General features: G+C 44.9%; 1 protein-coding gene across 3 annotated transcripts in view; it reads left to right on the forward strand.

The window, feature by feature from the left end:
- The first annotated feature begins 409 nt into the window (after window positions 1–409).
- NTM (neurotrimin) overlaps window positions 410–20,412 on the forward strand; it is a 975,363-nt gene continuing 955,360 nt past the window's right edge. For all 3 annotated transcript variants that reach the window (XM_011934700.1, XM_011934698.1, XM_011934701.1), the window contains exon 1: window positions 410–988. Coding sequence is in view for 2 of the 3 variants with exons in the window: in XM_011934698.1 (XP_011790088.1) it covers window positions 907–988 (82 nt within the window). In the remaining variant the exon portion in view is untranslated. The remainder of the gene's footprint in view (window positions 989–20,412) is intronic.

The following is a 20,412-nucleotide window of genomic DNA, read 5'->3' on the forward strand; positions in this document are numbered from 1 at the left end:
TTGAAGAAGGTTCTCCATCTTCAGACTGCAGAACTTCTTCTCAAATACTAGGTACTTCGTACCTTTTCATGGTATCATATACACATGGATGACTTTAGGAAATTGGTTTTTAAAAAGTAAATGAAAAAGAGGAGTAACATAGATGTTCTGAAACAGGAGTGACAGGAGGAGAAAATAGAAAGTTATTTACTATTTTCAAAGCAACTAAGTAGAAATGTTGATGAAAGAGAGAAAAAAAAAGCTGTCACTGAATGATATTTCCGTCGGAGGGGAACATAGGTACCAACAAATGAAATCTGACTCATCTTTACAAGTTTCACTGAGCATGAAAATGTCCCTTTAAAATTTCCCATAAGCCATGGCTGGCTATGGGATTTTTCCAGTGCAAAGGGAATCTGAGTTCAGGAGGCCAGGGAATGCCAGGGGGAAAGGGATTTTCTGATATTCAGAAGACTCAGAGACTGTCAGTTTAAAAAATGAAAGTAATATAGAAGGGGCAAAGTGGCATTTATCATTCTATCTCTCCAGGCTCCTGTCTCTTTAATCAGCTAGCCTGATTTGCCCAGTAAATGATTCCTGAGAGAGAGAGAGAGTCTGTGTGTGTGTGTGTGTGCCCGCGCGCGTGTGTTGTAGCTCTGTCAATCCTTGGATTAGAACCAATGATTGCAGCTTGTAGGAGGGCTGTCCAGGGCCAGATTGTACAATGTGTCTCAGTGCCAGAGTATGAGTGGAGATAATTACGGAGAAGTCATACTCTCTCACACCCTCGGCTTTCTTGTTGTGTCCTTCAGCAAAACAGTGGATTTAAATCTCCTTGCACAAGCTTGAGAGCAACACAATCTATCAGGAAGGAAAGAAAAAAACCGAACCTGACAAAAAAGAAGAAAAAGAAGAAGAAAAAAAATCATGAAAACCATCCAGTCAAAAATGCACAATTCTATCTCTTGGGCAGTCTTCACGGGGCTGGCTGCTCTGTGTCTCTTCCAAGGTAAGAGCTCGCTATTGATTTGCTTACAGTAGACCCAGGAATTGTACAGTGTGCTTTATAAGATTTGCAGACTCCCCGAGTGGGCTGTGCTGCGCTGTTTGCAGGTGGAGGAGAGAGCGTTTAGACAGCATGGCTGGGACTTCATTCTCCCGACTAGGCTGTGAGAATATTGATTTGATTCTGGCTGCTACCGGAATGGGGGAATGTATGTGCATAAGTAAAACGTGTTTGGTGCTCCTGTTAGGTCTGTGGTCGTGTGCGAGGCTCCCTGGCTTCATGCACATTCTTGCACACATATACAACGGAGCACACATGTAAGCAGGGGGAAATGACAGATTCGGAGGGCAACAGGGTTGCCAATGTGTTGCTTATGCGCCTGGGAAGAAATTACAAGAGGAAACTTTAAATATCTACCAGCGAACTTGCAAAGCTTTTAAAAGGAGCAAAGGGGAAAAGGCAGGCTAGAAAGAATCAGGTTCAGGTGCTTCTTGTGCGGTTCTGGTCAGCGATCCAGCTTCAAGGGATGAGTCAATTTGCAGCAGTGGGGGACAACTGTCTTAGTTTTGAATGTGTTGGGGGTGTGTTTGTGGCTGGGGTGGGGGGTGTGGATAACAATCAGATAAAAGGAAGGGGAGCCGGGGCTCTGAAATTCGAAAAAGCTTTTCGAAGTTGAAGGGAGAGAGGCAATAAGAGTCGAATGCTAATTTTCTGTTTATTTATCGCCTGAGCCCGGAGCCCTGGGGGCTGCAGTTGGTGCATGCTTTGATGTTCCCAGTGCTGTGTTCTGTGCATGTGGAATCGGCCTGCACCTTGAGTCCATTTGCTGCACCGTGCCCCCACCCCCCCACATCCCATCCCGGCTCTCACGTCCATTCGTTCCAGCAACAGAATTATCCACTGATCAGCTTGCTCCCACCTGCCCTGTCCTTTGGGATGACTAGTTTGCCTCTTTCGTATTAAACGTGGCTAAACTCGTAAGGATCGAGACAAGCTGAGAAACTTTCCCAGGGTGACCCAGCAGGGCTCTGGGAGGAGGAGCCCTCTCTTGGGAGGCGAGGCTCAGTCCTATGCAGTTGTATTCCCAGAGGAAAGTTCCCTCTGACCCAGTGAAAAACGATGGGGAGTCCCACCCCCTCGCCCTCTTCTCCCCCTGCAATATGGAGTTCTCCTGATCTGAACTGAGTCCTGAGCTGTAGTCCTGCTGACGCTTCTCCGAGGTTAGGATCTAGGGATTGCTGCTGTCCTCTTTACATAGGGTGCAGTGGCTGCAGTGTGGATCCACGTAAGGTGGGCAGAGAGACCAGGCTGGAAAGATCAAATGTGTACACCCTTGGCTGGGGCTCGACGAAGAAGGCAAGGAGGGGGACAGAAGGGATCTGTGTCGCATGATAAGGAAGTCTAAGGTGGTGAATCTTGCAGGGATGTCCATGATGTCACCTGCTGCACCCAACGCCAGGAGGCATGGGCCTCAGGGTCTCCCTCGTCTCCCCCAGGGGCTTTGGTGGGTGTGTGAGTGAAGGGAGTCAACTTGGAGGCATCCTTGATTGACTCCTCTTATATAATATGGAGCAGCATCAGCGTGTGTGTGCGTGCATGTGTGTGCGCCCCTGCTTGTTCTGGGTGCACAAGAATGAAGTGGGGAGGCTGAGTTCAGGATCCGGCACTTTCGGGAAAGCGGTTTCTATGAGGACTGAGGGCAAAAATGAAAACTAAGCAGGAAGGGGCAGGGTGAGGGGTCAGAGGTAGGGAGAGGGAAGGTCCCAAGCCCTCAGTAATTTCTGTCCGTCCTGAGATCCATGTCTCTTCTGTCTGTAACATCGAACTGGAGACAATGACCAAACTTCCACCATCAACAGCCCTGCTGGCTGCATGCCAGGAGCCCCAGGGCCATACTGAATTTACATATAAATTAGCATACGTGTTTTTTTTTTTTTTCATCAGAATAAATGCAGGGAAGCATAATATTTGCTCATACTTTGAATCGTCTCTGAATAGATGAGTAGCAAAGTGGTGCAAATTTATCTAAGGTGCCATCTGATTTTGTGGTCTTGTTCCTACCTTGGGGTAGGGGTGGTGGCGACAGGACTATCTTAGACCTTATCACATGCTACCAAATCCTGAATGTCTCAAAAAGAATGATGGCCTTATTTGTACTACCCTCACCCAGTCAGCCCTGAATAGGCTTCAGTGTGTCGTAACAGAACAAGGCTGCCCAATTTTAAGACAGAACAACCCCCAAAGCCCCCCATATTGCCTGCCCGTCAGATGTGGCAAAGGTGATGTCTGTTCTCTCTTTCAGGGGAAGGACGCTGAAGTCTGCCAGCTATCTCTTACCAAACTTGCAGAATTACTGAGGCAGCCCAGGTCTTGCCTGCAATAATCCACCCCTATTGCATTGACCCAGTGGGACTAGTTAGAATGCAGTACACATTCCAAGGCGATTTTTTCTTCTCCTCTGTTTTTGTTTTAAGCTGGTTCTTCCCAGAGCTGCTACTTCCTGTGCCTCGTGCCTCTTGAAAAGGTGCCTGGTGCTAGTGGCAGGTTAGGAACCCCTCCCTGACCTGCTCCTCCCCCCAACCCAACCAGCAACCATGATCCAGCTTAGGTAGGGAGGGGGGTTTCTGAGGGAATCAGCACTGATTAGTGACGCTGACAGGAGGGGGCGATTAGCTCCCTGGCGCTCTGGCCCTAAGATACACCAGGGTTGATTAAGTAGAGGCATCTCTTTCCTGGGAGCAGATGCTACGGAGCTGGATCAGACACTGTCCTTTGCAGCACACCCACCGCCCACCTTCTGCCACTGAGAGCCTCTGAAAGGAACGACTGGTTGTGCTGCAGCTTCCTCTTTCTAGAAAACCTACCGTTTCTCCTTCGAAGGATTATTGTTTCTTTTAACACCTTCCCATTTGCTTGGGTAGGTTCCTCTCTTACCTTTCTCATTTCCTCACCTCTCCTCACATCCCGCATCCACTTAGCGGCTAGCTTGAGACACAGACAGGGCAGAGGAGAAGGAAAAGGTGCCTTGGCAAAGTTCACACTCCCCTTCGCACAGCACCCAGGAGGTGGGCAGTGGGCGCCGTTCAGCTAGGCAGGCTGGCCAGGTTCCTGCCATGCACAGTACACATGTGGTGCCAGCAGCAGCTTGAACTGGGCAATGCTTCTGAGATTCATGGGTGGCAGACGAGACCATGACAATATTTACTGGCAAAGTGGAAACATTAGCCTGGAATGTTTGGGCCCTGGGCCTGATATAGGCATTGTAGGCTCTTGGAAGCATGGCAGCAAGGGGAGGGGTCAGAGAGCCTCATTGAGTGGAACCTGCCTGCCAGGCTTGGGGCTGCCAACTTGGGGGAAGTTCCTGGCAAGGCGTGCACAGTGGCACAAAGGTAGCTCACCTCCACCCTTTGTATTAGGAGGCCACCCCACCAACGGGGACGGCCCTCTGAGCATTCGCTCTAACGTGCCTGGAGAGTGTCTGCCGTGGCCAGCAGGTCTCACTGCATGAAGACCATTCTTGAAACTGCAGCTTTAGTTACCAGGCACAGAGCCTGGTCCTGGTCCTGATTCTTCCCTTTTTTGGTTCCCTTAAAGCCTAATATAGGCCCCGAAAACCCGTCTTATCAGCTGCAATGTACAGTCCCTGACTTCTGTTCTTTCTCAGTAACCCCCTTCTGTAGCACTGGTTTTAATTCAGGGGTCCTGAATGGTGTTTTCAGGTATCTTTCTTGGTTCCCGGCCTGAGGTGATCGGGTCTAGACTGCCTCCTGGCAGTTTCCTGGGTTCTGCTCTCTGCCAGCGTGCTGTCTGCCATGCTGGTACTGGCTCCTTTTCTTGATGGGACAAACAACCTGGTGTTGATTTTAGCCAAAACTTGTCCATTGGGATGAAGTGAGCTCTCTCAATATCCCAAGAAATGGCAGAATTTCTGAATCAGTATGGGGCACGTGATTCTGACGTGTGCAAGAGACACATGCTAGAGAGATTTGCAATGTTCTTGCCATTCAATTATGCACACTTTGAGTAAGAAGAACAGGTCTGTGGTTTGGCTTTTTTCCAAGTATTGTGAATTCAAGCTCATGGTCTGCTTCTGCCCACAAACTAGAATGTTAAAGATTAAAAAACAAACAAACAAACAAACACCCACATTGCTCTCCTTCCTGCTGTAGCAGAGATCCTACAAATGCTTCAAACCCCCAATATGTATGGTCTCCAGGTCTCTAGCCACTTCTAGTGGCCTGAACATAGCTCCACGGGGGACATGTACTTCTAGGCTCAAACTGCTCTGTTTTCGGTAGGGGAAAAGGTTTCCCTCTGCGGGCCCATCTCCCCACCTGCCCACCAGGCCGGGGAGCTACTCCCTTGGGTGTCGTAAGGACTCATTAATGCTTGTAACACTCCAAACATGTGGTGCTAAGTGGAACTCCATGCTGAGATTATATTTATGCAGTTTACTTCCTTTCTGCTCTATTGTCTTGTTACATGTTTACTTTATGTCTGTAGTCATTTGGAATTCAATAAAACCAATTAAACATAAAAAAAGAAAGCATGCAGGAATAAAGGAGTCGAAGGCATACAGGTTGGAAGGGTCGAAGGGTACCATCCTAGTGTTCCTGGAAGCATCTCCTCCCCTCTGTGGGAGGTAGCCTCATCTTCTCAGAGAGTGCACTGGGGAAGGGCAGAGGGGCTTTCGAAGGCACTTGCAGGGAGCATGCGTCCCATCCCTTTGCAAAAGGAGGCTTCAGTGTGGGACTGCAGTGTGAATGGTGGAGACGGGGAGCGCTAGGGAGGATGGAGCTAGGAGTAGGAGTCTCCGAAAAAATAGCTCTAATCTGGATTGGCAAAGGGTGGGAAAAAAAGAGCTCTATCCTCTGCTTTGACTATGATTTTGGTCAGTAACCTCTGAGAGCTTTATTTTTTTCTTTCATGTATGTATGTGTGTATGTGTGTACGTATGTATGTCTTTATTTATGCAACCTTATGGATTAAGCCTGCTCTTGCTACCACTGCTTAAAACTGAAAAGATACAAGAGTGCATCCGTGTTCCTTCCCATTCTCTCTCCCTCCTTCCCTCCTTCTCTCCTTCTGCCCACTCCCCCTACTTCTCTGTTCTCCACCTTTTCTTTTTCTCTTTCCCTTTTTCTTTCTCCCTTTCGTTTTTCCTTCTCCTCTATGGGAAAAGTAATTGATCAGTTGACAGATCTAGGTCAAGCTGGCAGGGGTTGCTCTGCTTCATGCAGGCTTGCCTAGGAGAAGGAGGGGAGAGCCTGTCTTCACAGTTCACAAGGAGCCCAGCTGATGTGATGGAAGCGGGGAGGGAGGCCAATGGACCATAGGCGAGTTCAGCCCCCATCCAAAGGTTCTCTGGGATCCTATTAATTACAGAGTCTTCCATTATTTGGTATCCCTCACACTCTAATTTTCCATATCTAATTTATCTTTGCCTATTTCCTGCTTTTTTTCTCAGCTTCTATAAGCTGTTTCGGTTTTTCTTTTTCTTCTTTCTACTTGCCCCTCCTTTCTCTTCTCCTTTTCTACTGCTTCTAAAATCATGACAGGAGATCACAGACTCTCCCCTACTTAAGTCATATTAGAGAAATGGCCTTTTGTTTATTTGCAAGTGGAGATACAGAAACCCCGCCAGAAGAGCTCTGTAAGTCATTTGCAAACTGCAAAACAAACCAACAAAGATTCACATTTTCATTGCGGAGAAGAGAGTATTTCAAGAGAGACTGTCAAGCTAAGAAATCAAATATTGGAAAACACATTCTTCGGCTCTGTTACTAAGGACATCTTAGGTTACTAAATTTGATTCTTTTTTTTAGCTTCTGTGAGAGTATTGCCCTTTGCGATAATAAAAGACTGATCAAAAGACTGCTGGTTTTGGCTTTACTTACTCATTCAAATTCACTCTCTAGCGGTGCTTCCTTTGCTCATCTTGGAAGTGTCACCAAACTCTCACCCTAACACAAAATCCATCTGGTTGTTTATTTGTCGACTGGTTCAAACACATCCAAGTGCTTATTGAGTGCCTGCTATGTTCGGTGCATTGTTTTAGGTGCCAGAGATACAACAGTGATGAAAAAGCAACTAATGGATTAGACCAAAGACCTAGTTGCATCTCTCAGGTTTGGTTTGGCTTGGCATCCTTTGTCATAAATGGAAAGCAACAACAGCAGTACCAGAAGCAATGGTGGAGACTCCATGACACAGCTTCTGGCCTCCTGTACAAATGATGACAGATGGCAGGAAAGTAACTAGCCCTCAGTCCTTGTTTTGAGAAGGGTTTGGGGAGAGGAGGTGCACACCCTGACTCTGGGTTCTCATAACACAGAGATGCTGCCTTTGCTACTCCACACAACCTCTTGTAGAAAAGGAGCTCAGGGATGTCTTTGGTATATATAGGGTGGGGAAGGCTGCTGTGAGTTCACTGCCTTTGTGGTCATTGCCTTGTGTGTTTGAGTTACTGACTGATGCTGAACATCACTGTCACCTCTCTGGCCTCTCCACCTCCTTTATGCCCTGGCTTCTGCACAGAACTGGAGGGCCTAGAAGATAAAGGGAGAACACCAGACAAGGCCAGGGAAGAATTGGCCTCAGACAGCTTTTCTGGATGAGGCAAATACTGTTCATCTGACCTCTGGGAGGGATTCAGAATTCAGGGTAGAGCTAAGATAACCTGCTCTATGAGAACCCCTTTAATTTGCTACCCATTCATCATATCTTAATTTAGAGTTCCTGGAATAATACAAATGCATCATTAACGAAAGGAATTTCTTTGTTTTCTTCTGGTGGGATGCCATGTTTTGGACGTCACGTTGTATAGTTGTTCTCCTACACACCCGTCTTCTTTTAATCCATGGATCGTGTTTGCAGAACTATGTGTACAGAAGTAGCAAAGGTGCTCTGGTGCTCAGGCCATGTACTATAGCTGCACCCTGAATGCTTTAGGGGGGCTGCCGCTATCTGCATTTCCATCATGGTGGCAGTGATCATTCCTAGGTTTTCTTATAAACAAGAACAGGTAATTACCTTTCTCATAAACCCATGATTCTTCCGAGTCCAGTGGTCTAGAGCAATTATACATCTCCCAGCTTGATCTCAGAACCCTCAGTGGGTAGATGCAATCTGCATTTATTTGCAATACTCTGTCCTAGCCAGTGGTTTGCAAACTTGCCATACCATAGAATCACCTGGGGAACTTCATAAAAATACCAATGTCTGGACCCTGTCACAGACCAATTAAATCAGAATCCCTTTGGATGGGACCCTACACTGATATTTTTAAGAGCTCTCCAAGAAGGCCTCATTTGCAGTCAGTTGAAAACTGTACCTCTAAAGCCATCTGAACATGTTCGGAGACCTTGGGTAAGACACATCCCCTATATGGGCTTCAGTTTTCTCACTTTAAAATAAAACACTTGGACTGAAAGATTTTCAAGTCTCATTCCAAGTTCAACATTTGGCAATACTGCAAATAGTCTTTTTGAGTATAGTTATTGATAGGTAGTGGTGCTAAAAGAAAATACTCAGCACCAGCCTCTGCCTGCAGGAAGCTAAGAATATAAACAGCATCACAGACGAATGAACAGAGTCAGAACATGTCAGCAGTGTGTGTGCATGCAAACTCTACATGCTGTCTCATATATATGATGCTGTGTGTTCATATATGGATGCATTTATTTACCTATAAAGTATCCTTAGAATGGAAGGAAAGGATTAACTTGTCATGGGTAGGGGGAATAGAACTGATAATGACTCTCAATTGATCAATTCCTAAGCCTTCCTTCAAGAGAAATTCAGGAGGCATTTGATTGAGGGTCAAAAAGGAATGTGTTTGAGCTGGATTGGAGAGTGCTAAGCAATGAGTAGCCTTAGAAGAAGCTCCATCCTTAGGTGTGAGAATTACATATTTCTCTTCCACCTAGCCTCCCTGCCCCTCCCCAGGAATCAGTTATCCAGCTGCATTGCTTCCACTGCTCCCTCCTTCTCATGGTCAATAAAGACTCATGCTCAGAACCTCAATGACAATTTTGCAGCTTCATGTGTTAGGTAGAAGTGATGCTGGCTCCACTCCTATGGCCGGGTCAGCTCCTGTGGTGTGTGCAGGAGTGAAAACTTGTTTGTTTTCTGATGGAGTCGGCAGATCTAAGAGGCACATTAGAACAGGGCTACTGGCAGATTTGTGCCAAGTTTAGTCTCTGGACAACCCACACACCCACCTGGCTCCCCTGAGTGTTCATACTGCTTTGCCAGACAACCCTTGAATCACAATAAGCTCAGGCTCAGAGGGACTTTCAAGATACTTCATTTCAGTTCCTCTCTTTGGGCTCTGACCCCTCAATAATGCAGCTGCAGTGGTCCTCCAGCCTCTATCTCCAACGATAGGAACTTGCATCTCTACGGAAGTCCATTGCATCTGACTGTCAGATTTCAGGGAGATAGGAGGATGGGAAGAACAGGCAGGGGAAGAGGTAGGAGAAGGAGATTCTGCCTTCTTATAGAATCCAGCCAAAGATCCTGTATCTGGAGAGTGATTATAACATAGCAGCCTCAGGGCCAGATTGCCTTGAGCCAAACCTGGCTCTGCCTCTTTCTGGTTTGAGATCTGTGGTGATTGAATCGATCTCTGTGCAACTCAGCTCCTCTTCAATAAGATAGAGATAATTATAGGACTTACCTTGTAAGGTTATTGTAAAGATTAAATAAGTTAATGCAAATAAAGTGTTTGAATACTGCCTTGTACATAGTAAGCTCTCAATAAATATTACTTAATTCTACTACCCACAGGACTGGTCTAATTTTTCTACAACATGACTGTTTTCAAATATTTGAAACTGTGATTTCCTCCCCTTCTCCCCTGTATCTTCTCTTTACTAGATTAAATATTCCAAGGTTTGCCTCCTATTTTCTATAATCCATTAACAGAGTGCTGGTGGTTCTCTCTAGAGTTGTTCCGCTTCCTCTGCGTCCTTCTTCCAGTCTTCTCCCAGTGTGTCCTGGTAACTCAGCATATAAGAGCCCAGTATATTATAGCTTCTCCCAATTCCAAATCCAAGTAGAGTGAAGTCTCAGCTCTCTGGCAAGGTGTGTAAATCCTAAGGGTCTGTCCTCAGTTTGTCTCTCCCCTAAACCGAGGCACTCCCTGCTCCATGGCCTCTTTGGGGTTTCCTGTTGCTCCCTCTGTATAGCACACGTGCATGCTGTTCCTTCGGCTTATGCTCAGGCCCTACCCTGCCCCTCTCTACCTAGAAAATGCTTTTGATAATTTCAGACTAAATTCAAAATTCGGAACCCTTTCCTTTGAGTCTTTTTTTTTTTTTTTTGAGATGGAGTCTTGTGCCCAGGCTTCAGATGCAATGGTGCCATCTCATCTTACCACAACCTCAGCCTCCCAGGTTCAAGCGATTCTCCTGCCTCAGCCTCCAGAGTAGCTGGGATTATAGGCATGTGCCACCATGCCCAGCTAATTGTTTTCTATTTTTAGTAGAAATGGGGTTTCTCCATGTTGGTCAGGCTGATCTTGAACTCTTGACCTCAGGTGATCGGCCTGCCTCAGCCTCTCAAAGTGCTGGGATTACAGGCATGAGTCACCGCGCCCAGCCGAGTCTTCTTACTCCTTCTCTCATGCTTGACTTGCTCTTTTTCTTACCTTTTCTCTTCATATCCACAACATGTTAGTGTGGGTGACCTATTTACACATCTATCTCCCCTTATCGGGCTGTGGGCTCCTGAAGGGCCAGGACTGTCTTATTTATCTTTACATACCTAGTACACATAGCACAGTCCCTTGGACAAATGTGACACTCAGTGTTTATGGATGAAAGGAAGGGAGGAAGACCTGAGATGTTACTAGGTATTTCAGCTGCCCTATAACTCTGCCGACTTAAGGTGAGCTATTGTTCATTCAACTCTTCCTTATTGTTTGCCTGAGTTGTTTCACTAGGTATGCAAGAGCCTGACCTCAGAACTTACCCTTTCTATTATAAAGCCATTTTCTTAGATTCAACTCATCTCTTCTGTCTGACAGTTCCTTTTTTTAGATCCTAAATCATTTTCCCCATATATTAGTAATCCCTCCTGGCTGTAATCAGTAATAAACCGGATGTTATGGGTACCTATGTAGTGTACTTGTGGAGCTCAGTATTTCAGGCTCAATGGACCTAAGAGTGGAAAAGTCATTCTAATGGTGAACTGCTCAGATCAGTAGGGGAAGGGGGAAGAACCTACGCTCTACATCTAGGTGAGGTGCTGGCATCAGAGGGAAGAATGGGGATAGGGAAGATAGAACCTAAGAAAAGAGGAAAATGACTGGATGAATTTATCCAGTTGGAGAAGGTGAAGTGGTCCATTGTTTTTTAGCTGTTTCTCCAAATCTAGTCTCTCTTTCTTCCACAAAGCTGTCCACTAGGGTACTTGACTCTCTTCCTGAACAGTCAGGAGGGAACTCAGCCCAGACGTGGAAGAGATTAATCAACGGCTTTTTTTTCTCAATGCAATTGGTGATATATGAACATTTATAGATGGATAAACCATTTTGCTAATTCTGAGGACAAAGAAGAATTAAGTAATCATTCTACGTTTCCTCTTCCTTTTCCATGAAAACTTCCCAATAAAAGGATCTAAATGCCATATTGTCATCTTTTCCATTATTTTCTCATACTGCTAACTCCTTGTCCAAGGTCAAATAATTTAATAATTAAATCCAGAAACTTTTTCATGGACTCCTAGAGTTGTCAGATACCATGGCATTTCACTTGCCCTGTCTCCTCCTCAAGGCAACAATACTGTCTGAACTGTGTTGATTAATTCCTGCTCAAGAATTCCAGAGATTTCTAGTGACCAGACACTCACTACCTGGGTTGTGGCTCTCAGTTCTGGTTGCCTATCAGAATCACCTCTGGAGATTGTTATAAAGCAGATGCCCAGGTCTAACTCTCAAAAATTCTCCTGGCATAGGTCGGAATAGGGCAAGTTCATCTCTATTTCAAAAGAACAACAGATGATTCTATTGAGAGGTACAGCTAAGCATAACTGATGTTAACACTCTTTTTCATAGCTGATAAACTATGTGAGAAAGCACTTTGCAATTCTGGCAGGCATTTTTGATGCCTCCTCAATATAAATTCTATCCTTTCTCTTTTGAAATAATACTCTAAATTTTTTCCTAGTAGGAACATGCCCATTTAAAATACTCAACTTCCAGATTCTGTTATAACAGGGTATGGTCATATACTGTGGTTCAGGCCAATGGAATACAAGCATAACATGACTGGGTACGGTGTGGAGGGTTGTACGTGGATGGCCTGTGCTTTTTGGACTTTATTATTTTCCCTTCTTGACTTGGAGACTGGGATCCTTCTTGGAGGTGCAGGGTCCCATTTACAAACAGGAGGAGAAAGGACACATATCAAGACTGACAGAGAAGGACGCTTGTAGGTCAAACCACATGGACTTGCTGTTTGGGTAAATAAAAAAATACTTGAGTATGGGTAATTTCATAGGGGGAACTCAGGTTCAAGATGACCTAGCAGCTGTACCAGCTGTAGAATGCATAGCTCTAAAGTTATCATCAATTGTGAAAAAAAATCTCCATTTTATTAGTTTTCTTTTCCTTGCAGCTGAATACAATTCTAATAAATCTACGTGGAGCAAAAATTTGCCTCTCCCTAAGTTTTGCCTTTAGAGCTATCAGGATAGAAGCAATAGTGTATGATCCACTTTCTAAGAGATGACTATCACAGGCCCTACTTATCTTATCGTGGAATTCTTAGTTCTTTCTTGTGATCATTGCATGGCACAGTTTCTGGAGCACTAATCATCCTGATCATTATCTTTGAAACATGACCAGTTTGATAATGATCAACTGAAAAGGTGTTGCCAGAGTAGACTCTGCCAGCTGTAATCTGATTGGCAAAGTAGAAAGTGAACTGTTACTTAGCAGATTTTGGACTTTATAGTTACATAGGTTCATTTAATTATTGTGTTAGTTTCATTCTTTTTTTCAGACATGCCACATCATTGGCTCATTTTGAGGCTGTGTTTGTTCCTTTCACAAAAAATCTGATTCCACAAGACCCTGCCTATCCTTGCTCACAGGTGATCTTCTCTAAATGATCTTTTTAAATGCTTAAAGCTTTATTGCCCCTGTGTTCATTGTTTAAATCCATTGAAATTATTTTTGGATCCGGATGAGATGTCTTCATCAGCTTTGTGTTATCTCCAAATGATACAGACATGGCATCTCCACATCATTGAATTTAATGATAAAAGAGCAACATAATCGATCCAAAAGCATGGCCAAGTGTTTACTTACATTTATATTTCATCCATTTCAGAATTATTTGTTCAGACCCTACTCGGTATTAGGCATACACAACAACAAGGCAGGCATAGTTCCTGCACTCGGTTAAATAGACAAGTGACTATCACGTGGTAAGAGCTGGGATAAAAGCAGGTCAGTTTGCTATGGCAGCATTTGGGAGACTTTTCAGGACAGAAAAAAGTCCTCTGGAAGGAAGATATGTTAAAGCTGAGAGATAAAGGTGAATAGATTTAACCAGGTGAGAGGAGAGATGAGTTTTATAAGTGGAAGAAACTGTATATGCTAACGTCTCAGGACTGTGATATCAAATTTGGCTAGATTGAGTGTGTTTGTATGGGGTGATGGGAGGAGGAATGTAGGTGGAAAGACAAGAGGTATATGTAGAGAGGTAGGTAGAGGTCAGGGCTGGAACTGTTTTTATTGAAGATTTTATACTGAGGGAAAAGGGTGCATTGAAGGGTTGTATGCCTGGGCGTAACATGATCACACTTGCAGTTGTAGTGGTCGAACAACATGATTTGGGTTAGTTGAAAATGGTAATGTGTCATTCTAGTTACAGTATGGGAAATGAATTGAAGTTGGGAAAGACTAGAGGAAAGGAAGCCTTCTAAGGGACATTGCAACCAGTTAGGCACGAGGTCACCAGAGTGACAGTTGCAGAGAAGGAGAGACATGAGGGTATTCAAAAGTTGTGGGGGTAGAAGAGTTAAGACTTGGAGATGGACAGGGAAGAAGAGGATAAGTAATAAAGAAAGGGTAAGAGGACTTCTGTTTTCTAAGTGAATGGCTTAGAGGTGGGTTTTAGAGAGAGAGCAATTAATGCAATTTGGGTCATGATGGGTTTAACAGTAGCTTTCCAATATGAGGTTAGCTAGATGGATCTGAAACTCTGGAGAGATATCTGGGCATGAACAAAGATAGTCTTCAACACAGATACAATTAATTATCCAGGGAGAGAGTAAGGAATACATAAAAAAGAATTGAGGGCAAGCACTAGTCCTTAAAGGCTGGGAGGAGAAGGGATCTGAGAAAGCAGATTGACAAAAAGTGGACAAATACATAGGAGAAAAATCTGAAAGCATGAGGCCATAAGGCCAAATGATGCAAATTTGAGGAAGGCAGGCATGTCAGCAGTGTCACACGCTTCTAAAGAATCAAGGGAGATTATATTTAGTTGCAGTAATCTCTCCCATGTCCTTGGGGATAACAGTTTTGTGGGGCAGAGCAATGGGGTGGGGATACAAATGGGAGGAAGAAGTGGAGTCAGAAAATGAGTGTCATTATTTCAAAAGCTTCTGTATTGAGAGAGAGGGAGAGAGAGAGAGATGGGCAGGGGCCAGGGAAGGAGAGGCAAGAAGGAGGATATGGGGATGGCTGGCCAAGTGAGGCCCTCAGGGAATACAAACAGGTGGGAGGGGTAGCGAATCCTGAGCATGGGTAGAGAAAGGAGTCTTGAAAAAGACTGCTTCCATTACTCTTTAAAGTGAGGAAGGAGAGAAGTGTTTGAGAATATGCATTGTGATTAGATTCAGCTGCAAATGACAAAAATGATGCAATTAGAGTGGCTTAAGTAATGTAATCTGTATCCCTCTGGTTACAGAAATATGCTACTTTGTCTGTTCATGGCTAGTGAGGTGTTCCCTAAACTCAGGCACCCAGACCTTTCTGCCATCTGGACCTGTTGCACACGGCCTTGCCTCCATGGTCTGAGGCGGCAGCATCTGTGTGCCAGAGTGGAATGAGGGAGAGATGAAGAAGAGGCAGGAGGTACCTGGGCATTGCCCCCTGCAGATGCTCCTGGAGGCCATCACATGGCATCCTTGCTCACCTCCTCTTGGCCAGGACTCAGCCACATTGCCACACCTAAGTACAAGAGCATGTGGGAAACTCACAATCCCCTGTGGATGATAGTATGCCCAGGCAAAGTCAGGGGCCTATCACCACGGCAAGAGGGATGGACATTAAGAAACGATTAGTGTGTCATATGAAAGGAGGAAAAATTAGTGTTCCCTTGATAAGGATGGAAGAGGCCCTCAAGTCCATAGGCTGCATCTGTGGCTAAGGCATTACCACCATGAAACCATGATGTTTCAATATCACCAGTCATTAGGGAACCACAGATGAAAACCACAGTGAGGTACAACTTCACACCCGTTAGGATATCGCTGAAGAAACAGAAAAGGAAAATAAATATTGGTGAGGATGTGGAGAAATTGAAACCCTTGTGCATCGCTGGTGGGAATGTAAAGTGATGCAGCCACAGTGAAAAGAGTTTGGGGGGTTCTCAAAAAGCTAAACAGGCTGGGCTTAGTGGTTCATGCCTATAGTCTTAGCACTTTGGGAGGCTGAAGCTGGAGGATTGCTCAAGCCCAAGAGTTCATGACCAGCCTGGGCAATATAGAAAAACCCCATCTCTACAAAAAAAAAATTTTTTTTTAATTATCCAGGCACAGAGGTGCACACCTGTAGTCCCATCCACTCAGGAAGCTGAAGTGAGAAGATTGCCTTGAACCCAAAAATTCAAGGCTGGAGTGAGCTGTGATTGCACCACTGCACTCCAGCCTGAGCAGCAGAGCAAGACTCAGTGTCTAAACAAAACAACATTAAACATACTAAATCAGTCAGTGAATTGGAAAAAAAAATAAACTAAACATGGAATTATCATATGACTCAGCAATTCTACTCCTGGGTATATACCCAAGAGAATGGAAAGCAGGGCCTCACACAGGTATTTATACATCAATGTTCACAGCAGCATTATTCACAATAGTGAAGGTAGAAACAACCCAAGTGTCCATCATCAACAAATAGATCAACACAATGAGGTCTGTGCATAAATGGGTGTTATTCAGTCTTGGAAGGAAATTCTGACACATGCTGCAGCGTGGATGAACTTTGAAACCATTATGCTAAGTGAAATGAGCCAGACACCAAAGGACCGACAAAGCATGATTCCACTTACACGAAGCACGTAGGATAGGCAAATTCATGGAGAGGCTATCAGGGGCTTGCGGGAGGAGGGAAACAGGGAGTGATTTAACGGTCACAGAGTTTCTGTCTGGGATGATGAGAAAGTTCTGGAAATGAATGGCAGTGATAGTTATATAATATTGTAAACATACTCAATGCCACTTAATTGTACACTTAAAAAAATGGTTAAAAGGGTGAATTTTATTTCATGCATATTTTACTAGAATAAACAAATGAAAATTAACAAAAGAGATAATCAGCTGTCGCCGGCGCAGGAAGGAGGCAGGTAAACGTGTAAGCTTGGTGGCAGGAAGTTAAAGGAGCTTGCATTTGCTGGCTTTTGTTTTCCCTGAGTGTAATGCAGGGAAAATGTGTGTGTTTGCACACACCTGTGTCCAGATCCACATCTTTGTGTCCATGTACCTGCAGCCTGGTTATTCCAAGAAAACAAAAAGGACTGAACGAGTTGCGTGTGTAACGGGAGAGACAGCTGGTGAGTGAACAAGATAATACTATGCAGTACTAATCACTTTTCCCTCATGCCACTGTCTTTTCTCTGGACTTTAAATAAAAACATAATCTACCCCAGTCTTCTTTCTTTATCCCTTTTTTTGATTCTGGTCCTACCATTTAGGGCCATCTCCCAAACATATCCAGAGCTCATCATTTACTCCTTTCTTGCATTGTCTTTTTAAGGAATTAAAAAGATATGTTTTTATCTTTACAAATTACAAAGCATATTCATATCAAATACATTCCTTAATCTCCACATCAATCAGAATATCCTTTCTCATCCCAGTCTGTCATTAAGGTTAGGAGCTGAGTTTTTTCCCCAAGCCGTTGTTTTCCTCATCTTTCAAATAGGATATATGAATTTCCTTGGAAGGTAGTTTTCACATTTAACCGAATTAACTGTGTGTAAACTTTCGGCACTCAATTCATGTTGCGAAATTAAAAGCCAATGTTTTTGAAGCTCGCTGACAGCACAGGCACTTGTGACCGGACCTCCCTATCAAAGTCGTCTGCTTCCCTCTCTTGGCTCGCTCTCCCTCTCTCTCTCTCTCCCTCTCTCCCTCTCTCTCTCGCTCTGTTCCCAGCACTCCCCTCTTCACTCTGCTCCATCGCCCCAGCAAACACTGAAGGCTGGTGCCCCTCCACAGCTCCACACCTTTGCAGGAGCTGCTCTCTAATAGGGGTGTTCTTCCTGCAGGATCAGGACAGTGGAACACTGTACATTCTCATCTTAGTGCTGAGTGATGATGGAGTAAATAAGACCAGGGGAAGAATTTAAGAGGCTGAAAAAGGAGAACAACAATAGCAGAAGAGGGTGACTTTATTTAACAACAAAGTATTATGTATTTCAAAATAGCTAGAAGGCTTGAAATGTTTCTACCACATAGGACCAATGTTTGAGGTGATGGACACCCCTAGCACCCTGGTCTGATCATTACACATTCTATGCATGCAGCAAAATATCACAGGCACCCCATACATATGTACTAATATTATGTATCAATGAAAACATTTGTAAAGAGAAAATAAATCTGAAACCCGCTCCCCTCTTAAAAAAAAAAAAAAAAAAGGAGAACAAAAGTTTGTTAAGACGGACTCCAACCCATCATTTTTATACTTAGCCTTCCTGGGGACCCTGGTTTCTAATCTGCCCTGGGAAAAGGGAAAGGGATCTGAGACACCAGCGTCATGACACCAGGACTCTCCAAGCGTGGCCTCCAAATCAGAAAGTATCGGGCCAGAACCCAGCACTCTGTGTGTCAAGAAGCCCTTCAGGATATTCATCCTAAAATTTGAGAACCATTGATTTAAAAGAGTGTGAAGACTGAAAGTCGGGAGCTCTTTCTGGAAGGGCCACTCCCAGGGCTGGACATGGGGAAGAGGAAGCAGCAGCATGGACCCTGCCTCTTGGGAGGGGCCTCAGTGTCTCTCAAATACTCTCACCTTAGAAAAAATCCACTAAAGCACCGGGACAGAGGAGGCTTGGTGGTGTGTAAGCAGTATAAATATGTACATTCACTTATTTATGTAAGTACATATAGATTCTCTTTGGCTAGGGCTGCCAGATTTAGCAAATAAAAATCCAGGACACCAGATACATTTAAATTCCTGATCAACAAATGATTTTTATTATGCAGAGCACATACTAATACTAAAGGACTTTTTTTCTTGCTTTTTGTTGTTTTTGCAATTCGAATTTAATCGGGCATCTTCTTCTCGTTTTTAGCAGGCATCCTACCTTTTGCCCATAAGTATTAGGCACATCAGGGAAGCAGCCTGATCAGAATCAGTGTCTAAAGGTAGAAGTGGGTTTTAATGGCCTATTTATTTATATTTTAATAGGAATGTGTATGAGTTAGCACAGAAGAAAAACAATGCTGCTCTTTCTGGCTCATTGGATTATTTTAAGATCTGTATTTGGGGAAAGAGAAAGCAAGCAAGAGAATATAGGGAGAAAGATGGTGGTTGGCTTGGCGCAGTGGCTCCCACCTGTAATCCCAGCACTTTGGGAGATCGAGGCTGGTGAATCACTTGAGGTCAGGAGTTTGAGACCAGCCTGGCCAACATGGTGAAACCTCGTCTCTACTAAAACTACAAAAATTAGCCGGGTGTGGTGGTGGCACATGCCTGTAATCCCAGCTAATTGGGAGGCTGAGGCAGGAGAATTGCTAGAACCTGGCAGGCAGAGGTCGCAGTGAGACAAGATCATGCCATTGCACTCCAGCCTGGGCGACAAGAGCGAGAGTTCATCACAAAAAAAAAAAAAAAAAAAAAGAAAGAAAGAAAAAGAAAAAAGAAAGATGGTGGTTGAAAGTGGCCCACATGCCAGCAAGTCCTCCCCGCTAGTCAAATAACTGAGCACCTATTATGGGCCAGGCCCTGATTTACATGACCCTGAGCAAGATAAGCAGCAACCCTCTAGGAGGTTGAGCTCCTTGCCTCAGGCCTGGCTCCTGGGCAGGTTTCCTGCAGCCACCCCTTACCTGCCCCAGGTGACAGGATGCCACCCCAGAGGGTGGGACCTTGATGCTGTGGCTGGGCAGTGAATGACAAGCTTCCTAACGAGATGCAGCTGGGGGAGCGGCTTGCTGACAGAACAATTTGCCTGTGCCCAGAATATCCCTCAGCCTCGGCAAAGCGGCAGCCTGGCGGGCGTCAGGAGAAATTTCAGGGTTTATCATTCGCCTGGGTGGCAGGTGTGCTGCGAGCCGCCCTGCTTCCCGTCGTGCTTTTCCAGACCTGCAGACTGGATGGGCAATCCACCCAGGCTTCCAGAGCCTCGGGAAGAATGTGTAAAACTATTTCCTATTTTTTTCCTCTTCCTGATCTGCTTGTGTTTATGTAAATGACTGGAAAAGCAGTTTTCGGCTTATTTTCACAGCTTAAGGGCTTCGTGAGAAGCTTATTATTGAAAAATTAGAAACTGAAAGCACCTTCTTAGACAATGAAATAGCAACCCAGTGACTATGTGTGTAAGGCTGGGTGTGCTGTAACTGGCTGCCTTACAAATGGGAACTCCCCTGGGATTCAGTAATCAAACACGTGGCAACAGGTTGTCTGTTTCAACAGAGAGTGAGTAATCAAAGGAGATTTGCAGTTAATCCAAATATAACAGAGAAGCATCCAAGGGAAGCCCAGGAAAAGGAGACTGGAAGAGTGAGGGGTGGATGAGGCCGGAGCTTCCTGGTTTGGAGTTCCAGATGCAAGAGAGAGAACTGGGAGAGGGGCGCTCCCTCTGAGTGCTTGGGTTGGTCCATTTGCGTTGCTATGAAGGAATACCTGAGACTGAGTAAAGCACAAAGAGGTTTATTTGGCTCATGGTTCTGCAGGCTGTATTAGTGTGGCACAAGCACCTGCTCAGCTTTGGGTGAGGCCTCAGGAAGCTTTTAGTCATGGCCACAGAGAAGGGACACTTTCAGGTCACACGGTGAGAGAGGGAGTAAGCAAGAGAGGAGAAGGAGGTGTCATGGTGTTTTAAACAACCAACTTTCCAGTGAACGAGAATCCATGACTTTGAGGAGAGGACCAAGCCATTCATGAGGGATCCGCCCCCATGACCCAAACACCTCCCACCAGGCCTCACCTCCGACACTGGAAATCCATTTCAACATGAGATCTG

This window comes from Colobus angolensis, unplaced genomic scaffold (assembly GCF_000951035.1).
Source record: "Colobus angolensis palliatus isolate OR3802 unplaced genomic scaffold, Cang.pa_1.0 Scaffold137, whole genome shotgun sequence".
NCBI lineage: Eukaryota > Metazoa > Chordata > Mammalia > Primates > Cercopithecidae > Colobus > Colobus angolensis.